Source organism: Ursus arctos, unplaced genomic scaffold, assembly GCF_023065955.2.
Source record: "Ursus arctos isolate Adak ecotype North America unplaced genomic scaffold, UrsArc2.0 scaffold_4, whole genome shotgun sequence".
Classification (NCBI taxonomy): domain Eukaryota; kingdom Metazoa; phylum Chordata; class Mammalia; order Carnivora; family Ursidae; genus Ursus; species Ursus arctos.
The window spans coordinates 33,294,629-33,303,887 of NW_026623056.1; the positions used below are offsets into that span (position 1 = coordinate 33,294,629).

The 9,259-nt window shown below is 46.4% G+C and overlaps 1 protein-coding gene across 3 annotated transcripts; it reads right to left on the reverse strand.

The window, feature by feature from the left end:
• Window positions 1-995: 995 nt before the first annotated feature.
• On the reverse strand, window positions 996-8,399 carry ADPRH (ADP-ribosylarginine hydrolase). 3 transcript variants are annotated; one of them, XM_026494053.3, is made up of 5 exons: window positions 8,329-8,399; window positions 6,971-7,061; window positions 5,584-5,909; window positions 4,418-4,778; window positions 996-2,809 (listed from the first exon to the last, which is right to left on the reverse strand). In XM_026494053.3, the coding sequence occupies exons 3-5, from the start codon at window positions 5,894-5,896 to the stop codon at window positions 2,395-2,397; spliced, it is 1,089 nt and encodes a 362-aa protein (XP_026349838.2). In that variant the 5' UTR covers window positions 5,897-5,909; window positions 6,971-7,061; window positions 8,329-8,399; the 3' UTR covers window positions 996-2,394. The 3 variants fall into 3 exon arrangements, with proteins under 3 accessions (XP_026349838.2, XP_026349821.2, XP_026349847.2); XM_026494036.4 differs by lacking the exon at window positions 8,329-8,399 and adding an exon at window positions 7,970-8,126; XM_026494062.3 differs by lacking the exon at window positions 8,329-8,399 and adding an exon at window positions 7,970-8,125 and having other exon boundaries at window positions 6,975-7,061.
• Between the last annotated feature and the right edge of the window lie 860 nt (window positions 8,400-9,259).

The window sequence follows — 9,259 nt, forward strand, 5'->3', positions numbered from 1 at the left end:
TGGGATCAACTGGATTAGGTTCTTAATATGCTCCCCTTCTCCCACCAAAAGACCAAAAACTATGTGATCTGCTAAGGGACAGGAAAAGCAGCTTTAACAGGGTACTCTGCAGGCAGTAATGGAGGAAAAATAAAATCATTTCATGTTTGTTTCTCACTAAACTCGGACGATTTACCAAACCAGATACAGACGTAGAACAGGTCATGTCTCAGATTCCACTTGTTAAAATTCACTCCTGTTTTCTATACTGTAAGATGTAAGCATCCCAGGTCTGCTGTTTGGTTAGTGCTAAGAGAATTCTATTGTTCCACCTTGAAAGTGCAGACTCCAAACTACTGGGAAAAGAAACCTCAGAAAGACAAAGAGAAATGCTTCCTCTTTTCTTACATTTGCAGAAAAGCACCCACTGTTCTGTGCTATAAAGTCAGTTCTTACCAAGTGGGAAATCGAAAGCAGTCATGAGGGTCTCCAACATTTTTGCTCAGGAATCTTGTGTAAATATGTATATACTATGTGTTTTCTGATTCTAAAACTGTCCTCAGAATACTTTTACAAAGGAGTCCTTTAAGACATGGGAATTTAAGAAGTTAATAACATTGTTCTGTGACTTGTAGCTCAGCACCCTTGAAAGTCTGCAACTCCAGCTGGTTGTCTTACTGAAGAATCTATTTTCGTACTCATAACATTTAAAACATGTTTGTTTTCTGAAATATTTAAATACATATGAGTTTTTGGAGCCAGAAAATGAACTTTGGAATTTCCTTCTCCCTTTATGTGTAAAAGACTTATAAATCCCATGTCTTTGTCGGAGTCCTGCTGCAAATATGGAGCTGAGAGCTCTGTCTCATGCAAGTTGGCACATGTGCGTGGTTAAAACATCAGACTCTCCATCTCTCCCAGTGCATCACACGTCACTCTGGGCAACCGTAAAGTAGCAGGTGTCTGAAACAGATGTGGAAGTGCATGTTGAAAGCATTCACATCCACACAACTTGATGAATGTCCAAAGTAAATATTTATTGAAGGTCTCTCATGGGCCAGGCAGGGAGGCCACAAAGAGAGTAAGACAATTCCTCACAAGGAAACTGAGACTGTCCTCAGAAGACACCCAATGCCCACACAACAGGATCGGTGTGGTGACTGGGCTGGAGACAGTGGCCAAGTGCCTGAACAATCAGAGGAGGTTTCACCTAGAAGGTTCTACCTGAGCTGGGGCTTGAAGGATGAGTAAGAATCTACCAGGTGAAAAGGAGAGGGAAGAGCTTCAAGATATGAAGAAAGGGGGTGTGCGTGAGTAGAAGTTCAGCATGATTGATTTGTTATTTGTAAAGAGAATTCTGGAGGGCAAGGAGGAAGGCAAGACTGGAGTTAAGGCACCACGCAGGTTAATTAAAAACCTTCATTTCATACATACAGATTCACTACCTCCCGTGTTCCCAGGCACAATGCTAGGTTGTGTCTGGAGGAGAATAAAGGCAAGCAGACAACAACAAAACTGGCAATACAGCCAGTAATGTACAGAGTGCAGCTAGGAGCAGCACCTCCCTAGACCTGAGTAGCTTGGACTGCAGAAATCCAGCTGAAAGATGGTTGGTGCAAAAAGGTTAAAGAGGTAGTAGATGCGAAGGATATTGACGAGGTAGAACCACCTGGCAGATGCTGTTGGGACGCCACGTATCACCCTCCCTGTTCCCATGCACTGTCCAGCTAGCCACTGCAAGCAACTCTGAGTCTTTGCTGAAGACATCTGGGTTTGGTTTGCACAAGGGACAGGCCAAGAAGTCCCAGGGAGCTGACATCCCTAGGAGAGGTCCTCAACCACTGTCAGATGGACGAGGGCGGATAAACACCTCAGGTTTGCTTGCCCCTCGTGTAGGACAACTCTGAGCAGTGGCTTACACAGAGAACCCAGATGGACTAAGTCCCAACTGCCCACAGTGGTAACTTACTCAGTAACACACCTTGTACTCGCCTCCCTCCCCTCCCTGTCTCACTTCCCCATTCTCCTACCACTGCTTCCTGGAATCACCTCCCCAATAAACGACTTGTCCTTAAATCCTTGTCTCAGAGTCCACTTTGGGGAACTCAACCTGAAACAAACAGAAAAAACTTAGTCAATGTTTAGATGATGAACTTGAAGACTCAAATATGAAGCTTGGAGGCTTCTAGCCTGGGGAGACGCTGACCCTGTCAACTGAGATAAAGATTCTTCAGGATAGAAAGAGGGACAGATTTGGGAGGATGAGGATGAATTTGGAAAGAGGAGCTTCAGGTGCTCAAGGGACAGGTCATCTCAAAATTCCTAGAGTACAGGGTTAAAACTCTTGGGAAAAACTGAAAAGAAACGGGACCACACAAGAGGGAAAAAACCCACAAGAAATGACGTCACACCTCCCTAAAGGGTGATTACAGTATCTTCTTTTGACCCCAGAGCATACAAAGCCCTGGCTGTCTTCTCCAGCCGGTTTCTGTATTCCAGTTTCTCATAGTTGGAGGGGCTCACTCCTTTCAGACCATACATAACTCCCCACCAGCAACCAGCAATAGCAGCTGTAGAATCGCTGTCTCCCCCATGGAAAAAGGCTCGGTGGGCAAGCTCCTTCCAGGAGTCTCCCGCAGCCAGGATGGCATCGTAGGCAATCATGGGGGCGTCATGTCCACTGCTGCCACCCCAGCCAGAGTAGCTCACGGAGGTATAGAACTGATCCCTCTCCTTCACATCAAAGGGCTTGGGGAAGATAGGGGTTGATTTGCCATCCAAAATCCCTCTAAGTTTTAGGTATTTTTCCCATTGGTCTTGGAAGTAGGACCTGTAAGAAGGAAAAATTCTACAGTCAACTGAAAAAATAAATTTGAGAGCCATAAGGAAAGGTACCAGATAGATGTGTGCACAGGGAAAATTCTAAGATGACTTCCAACTTCTTGAACTAATATCAAAATTGTACTAAAAACTCAAAATGAGCTCTACATGGCATTTGTCCAATAAATTTTTGCCAAGGATTAATATAAACAAGCACTGATACCTGTTGCTAAATAAAGAAGATACATATGAAGTTCAAGGTGAGAAATGAAGGTCTATTCTTCCTGAATTGAAAATAGTGTCAAATGTCACCTTCCAAGGGTGAAACTTATTTATTTTACTTTATTTTCTTTTTCTTTTTTTCTTTTCTTTTCTTTCTCTCTCTCTCCTTCCTTCTTTTTTTTCTTTCTTTTTTAAATAGGCTCCCCGCCCAGGAGTCCAGTGTGTGGGTCCTGAATTCACAACCCTGAGATCAAGACTGGAACTGAGATTAACAGTTGGAAGCTTAACCAACTGAGCCCCCCAGCTGCCCCTTTATTTATTTATTTTTTAAATTTTATTTATTTATTTGACAGAAAGAGAGCATGAGCACAAGCGGGGGGAGCAGCAGGCAGAGGGAGAGGGAGAGCAGGGAGCCTGACATGGGACTTGATCCCAGGACCCTGAGATCATGACCTAAGCTGAAGGCAGACACTTAACCAACTGAGCCACCCAGGCACCCACTTTATTTTCTTAATAAAACTTGTATATATTTAAGACATACAATATGATAATTCACAGATACATAGTAAAAAGGTTACTATAATCAAGCTAACACATCAACTCCATATATACTTATATTGTTTTTTCAAGATAAGTGACCACAGATGATTTCAGTAGAAAGCTTCTGGATCCTTTTATTCTAAGAAATGTGACATGAGCTCACCAACAAGGGAAACTGTGGCTTCACTACTTATTAACTAGCTAGTGAGAAAACCTATCTCTTGGGCACTGTAACCAAGGATTTCAAAACATTTTGTGTCATGACAACACTGAAGAAACACGTTCCAGGAAAGCAGGAAAGTTCATAGCAGTATGAACTCAGCAGGACAGGACAGCCACAAAACCGACAGAAGGCTGGAATACAGAACAGGATCGCTACACACCAGGGAAGAGCTGCAGGTGTACTACTCATTGAGGTCTTCACTGGCTACTTGGTGGCAACCACTGCTGGCACTGAACTTGAAACGCTTAGCAGGTGGCAGGGGGAGGGGCGGTGCTGGATGCAGCAGGTAACAAAAATGGATGGTGAAAACCAGGATGGTTGCTTTAATCTATGAATTCTAAGCATACATGTGCATGCACGTGCACACTCAGATTCAATCATTTTCTTTTTTTAAATATTTTATTTATTTATTTTAGATAGAGTGCGTGAGAGAAAGAGAGCACAAGAGCGGGGTGGGGGCCGAGGGAAAGGGAGAAGCAGGCTCCCTGCTGAGCAAGGAGCCCAATGTGGGGCTCGATCCCAGAACCCTAAGATCACGACCAGAGCTGAATGCAGACGCTGAACCGACTGAGTGACCCAGATGCCCCCCAGACTCAATCATTTTCCAGCAGGAGCGTGCACCTACCAACTTACCAGTGTTGAAGATTCTTCTCCAAAAAGTAGCCTGACTGGATAATGTACTTTTTAGCTTCTGGTAGCACCTCCATCAGTCCTTTTCCCCATTGCCTAGGAGGCTTGCCGTTCACAGCATAGGCTGTAAAAAGAGCAGAAACGAGGGCTCCCAGGTAGCCTGTAGGGTGGTGGTGGGTCATCCTGCCGCTCTCGATGCTAACCTGGATCAGTGTGTCCAGCTGGCTGCGGTGAGGGAACCGGAGGCCGATGCACATGGCACGCATGGCAGCCCCGCAGCCACCCTCGTGGATGTTAAAGGGAATCCTCCAGCCATTGGCCTCATCCGGCTTCAGCAGCAAGGCATTCTGCACTGAAGCACCCCCTGGCAAGAGTCAGGTAGAGCAGAGGGTCCATGTAACCAAAGCAAAGGCCCGTGCAGGAGGAAAGAACCAAGCTTGGTCTCTAAGTTTCTTTGATGGAAAGGGAAAGCCCCAAAATATGATGAATGCCCCCAAACTCCAAACGCCAAGCCAACACTGTTCCTTACTTTCTATATAACCCCTAGCATGAGAAGATTGATGATACAAGAATCAGATTCATATAAAGAGTCTTGGAATCTTTATCAGTTAATACTGAGACATCAAAATAACTCAAAAAGGTAGGTTTAACATATTATTGTCTTTTCTTAAATGACTAAGCTAAGGCTCAGAGCTTAAGAACCTTGCTCAAAATCACTTAACCAGCTAGCTAGTGGCCCCATCAAAACCATCAGACTCTGAGCCCAAGCCCTTAGAGAACCCAACGAGAACCTGACCACTGGAGATCCTAAATGCCAGAAAGAGGCTGCAGGTTCTAGAGTGAGGAATACCAGGCTTGGAAAAGGAGCAATGGGTCCAGAGCAACAATGTGCCTTTGGGTGCCCTGTGTGTTTTTTGTAAGCCTCATTTTTTAATTTAATATATAATATCTTTCCTTATCAGTCAATATTTATCTGCATGATTTTAAATGGCTGTGAATGTATCACCATAATTAAATAGATTAGAGAACATTTAAGTTGTTTCTATTTCTATCACAACCATAAAAAACAACTGTCTCCTTGATATTTAAATCTCAGTCAATATTTTTAATGAGTGCCTTCGGCCTGCTTTATTCTCCACCTGCCTGTGACTTCCACTGGCTGCACTCACCTGGTGCCCGGCCATCCATGTCTTCCATGCAGTCTTGGTAATGCTTAGCAAGTAAGGAATACAGGTGAGCCAAATCCAAGACTTTGCCGGCTTCCACGAGAGCTTCTGCCGTGGCCAAGTGCATCACCGTGTCATCGCTGACTCTCCACCCCTCCACATCTATGGCGTCCAACCCACCACGCTGGGCCAGCTGCCGGTGAATCTTTTCCCCATCCCGGAGAAACTCCCACTTCCCGTTGAAGTACCCCAAGGCATCTCCAGCTGCACTCAGCACCATGGCAGCCACATACCTCTCCATCAGTCCTTCACACATGGTGGGGCTGTCCCTGCGGGAATATTAAGATATAGAGAGGATGAGGAAAAAGAAGAATCAGAAAAAATAACGGCCCTTATCTACCTGTTACTGAGCGCTCACTACTTGTAGGTGTTGAATTAAGTGCATCTCATTTAATCCTCACAACTGCTCTACAAGGAATGTATTGGACCCACTTTGGAGGTGAGTACATTGAGGATCACCAAGAGAACACCGTATCAGAAACGTGATGTGCCTTGTCTTAGGTCACAGAGCTAATAAGTGGCAGGGCTGGGACCACAGCTTAGGTCCATCTGACTCCACAGCCAACGATTTTAATTATGACCCCACCTTTGCCTCTCTGTGAGCGGCAAGCCCATTAAATTCTGCGAGACGAACCAAGCTTGTCATTTTCTCTCTTTAGTTGGGATTTGGCCTTGGAAGTGCACCCTTCCTTTATTAAATAGGAGTACTTTCCATTGGCATCACAATGCACAGTTTGCAAAGCATCTGCACATTCTCTGTCTTGGCAGTAAGCCGGGATGACAATATGCATTTGACAGATAGGAAAACTGAGGCTCAGAGAGGGTAAGTTCACACAACTAGTGATGGAGGCCCTGAGAAGTGAATCTTCTGACTCCAGGCCACTCCTCCTCAGCGCAGATCTACTCACCTTGGGCAACCTCTTTGTGCCTCAGCCTTACATCTCCAAAATGGTGACAAAATAGTAACAACCTCATTGGTTTGTTGTGAGAAGTAAATAAATTAATTTTTGTAAAGCACTTACAACAGTGCGTAGCACACAGTAAGCACCATTTTTATTCATACTCAACCAGGGGAAAAGATTTTTCTGTTATTGAACTAGAATACTTTCTCCTCACAACCTTCCTTTCGACAACAATATTTTAATTTTGTCTTCCTGCTAAATGACTTGACTTCTAGAGTCTTGGGATCTCAGCTAATATTCCCTCCACGAATCTAACCCCTGCTGAAGTGCTGGCTTCCCCAGAGGCGCATTTCCAATTCTACACCGTGCCCTATTGGGTACAGCATTCATGTTCAAAGCCCTCCACCCTCTGCCCCAACTCTACCCACCTACTTCACTTGTAGGGGCCAGGCCCTTTTAAACTCCCCGCTGCAGGTGGGCTGCACTGCTGTGGGCCAGGGAGTGCAGGCTGGCAAGCACCTGGGGAGGAGTAAATAATGAAGACAGGTTGATACCAAATACCAGTTACTGACCTTGATGCGTCTCTTGACTCACAAAGGTATTTGTAAAACGTTATTTATATATTTTATTATTTACAAACGACGCCTAGGAACTGGAGTTCCGGGCCACTAGACCTGTCTCTGCCAAGAATCAGGTGTATGATTGTGGACAAGCCACCCACTTTGGACCTTGATTGTCCTGTCTATAAATAGAAGAGTGGGGGCTCCCATCTTGCGCTGAGACCTTTGGAGACCAAGCTTAGTCGGCTTTTAAGGATCAACTTTTAACCCCCTGTATCCCCTCTCCCAATGTCCTCAGCTTCTATTCTACAAATCCTTCTGGCTCTACTCGAAAGCGTGTTTTGTGAGTTGCAAGCAGGGGTGGGGGACGATGACCACCTCTTCCCTTGGAAATTCTCTTGTAACATTTACATGTACTGCTCTCAGCCTCCCGCCTTCAGAACAACCATTATTCCTTAAACTCTTCTACCGTTTACAGTCTTAGCCCCGAACTATATATTCAAACAATTCAAAACTTCAAAACTAAGGTCTGGGCAGCTGCTTCCCGGCGGGGCGGTCCTCTCCTTTTGTGTCTGTGTGTCTGTGGGGTGGTGGTGGCGGGGGTGGCGGTGGCGGTGGCGGTGGTGGAACACGCTTGGGCGGGAGTGGGCGCCTAGTCACCGCCGGGTAGACGCGAGCGCGCGCGGGGAACGCGGGGCTGGACGGGCGGGTCTCCGGGGGAGGCGGAGGCGCGCGCGGGGGAGGCGGAGGCGCGCGCGGGGATGGCAGGGCCGAGGAAGAGTCGGGGGAAGGAGGGCAGGCGGGACCCGGGCACTGCCGGGAGCGGGGCGCTCGCGGGGGGTGTGGGAGGGCGGCGGAGAGGAGTACCTGACAGCCGGTACCGGAGCGCGCGCGAGACGAGGGCGGGGCCGAGAGCCAGGGGCTCAGGGAGCGCGGAGGGGGCTGGCCGCATCCGGGGTGCGGTGGCGCAGAGCGACCCCACGGCGAGCGGAGCGCACGGGGAAAGGGCGGAGCCGCGCAGCCGCGTTCGGGGGCCCCGGTGCGACGCACGGGGAAGGAGTGCTGCGCGCCTTTCCGGCCTCGCTGTGGCCTTCTGCGCCCGAGCCGGGCCAACCGAACCGGCGGCACCGGCCACCTGGGCTGGCCACAGCGCTGGGCAGCACCTGGCATTTCGGAATGTTGCGGCTCAGAGAACCAGACTCTAAGATTGAGTGACGATGACTCACCTGTAGCGCTTTGCTGACGCTGGGCCTTTTGTGTGCCCAGCTTTTGTGGGTTATGGTGAGCCAGGGTGTGGCCAAATACTGGGGAAAGGGTACTGAGTGCAAGGCCTTTGTCCGGGTTCCGTAACCCCTCCCATAAAATGGGAAAATAATAGCACCTACTTCTTATGGTGGTTGTAAGGATTAAATTAATTTTAGCTCATCATTTATTTGGTAGCAGTTTAGAATTTTTGCATCCCGATAGTAAATAAAAGCAAAGAAAAACTAACAGTATTTTTGTTTGGATAAATTAATCATGTCACCCTTGAAAAGAATTAGAATCACCGTATGTAGGTATTCTCTATACTTGTCCAAAATTTTTGTTTGCTATGCCTATCTTTCTGGCTGTAATTACCCAGACTTGGCCTGAGGGTTTTGTTTTTGTTTTTAATTGAGATGCAAATGCACTCCTTTGGCGTTCTATTCAATGAGTTTTAATAAATATATATACCTGAGTACCCATAATCAAGATACAGAATATTTTCATTACTCCATAATGTTCCCTTGTGCCCTTTTCCAGTCAAACCCCCATCTCCACCTCCAACCTTAGCCAAAGTGATTTTTTAATTGTTTACAAAAAATCAAATCACTGTCAGCCTCTGAGGATGTTGTCAAACTTACCTGGTGAGGGACATTTTTAATAAGCATTTCTATCAAACTCATCACTGTTTCAGTTTAAAATGTCTGTTGATAGCGTTCATATTACATAGTGCTCTTCCCGCAGGAATCCATGGAAAAAGTGTATCTTTGGCTTGAATATAAATAATAACCGGTTGTTCTTAGCCATTAGTTTCCTTTTACTTTATGGTGCCTGTGAACCTTGCTATCACTTAGACTCCTGACTCATTCATGCTACTGAATGGCTGCAGATAGAGGATTGTCCAGGACCTCTAAG

Excerpts from the sequence above, each read along its gene's own strand:
- ADPRH (XM_026494053.3), bottom strand. The coding sequence starts at position 5,896 with ATGTGTGAAGGACTGATGGAGAGGTATGTGGCTGCCATGGTGCTGAGT. Across the intron at positions 4,779-5,583 it reads CATGGATGGCCGGGCACCAG|GGGGTGCTTCAGTGCAGAAT; the intron begins GTGAGTGCAGCC and ends GACTCTTGCCAG. Across the intron at positions 2,810-4,417 it reads GAGAAGAATCTTCAACACTG|GTCCTACTTCCAAGACCAAT; the intron begins GTAAGTTGGTAG and ends TCCTTCTTACAG.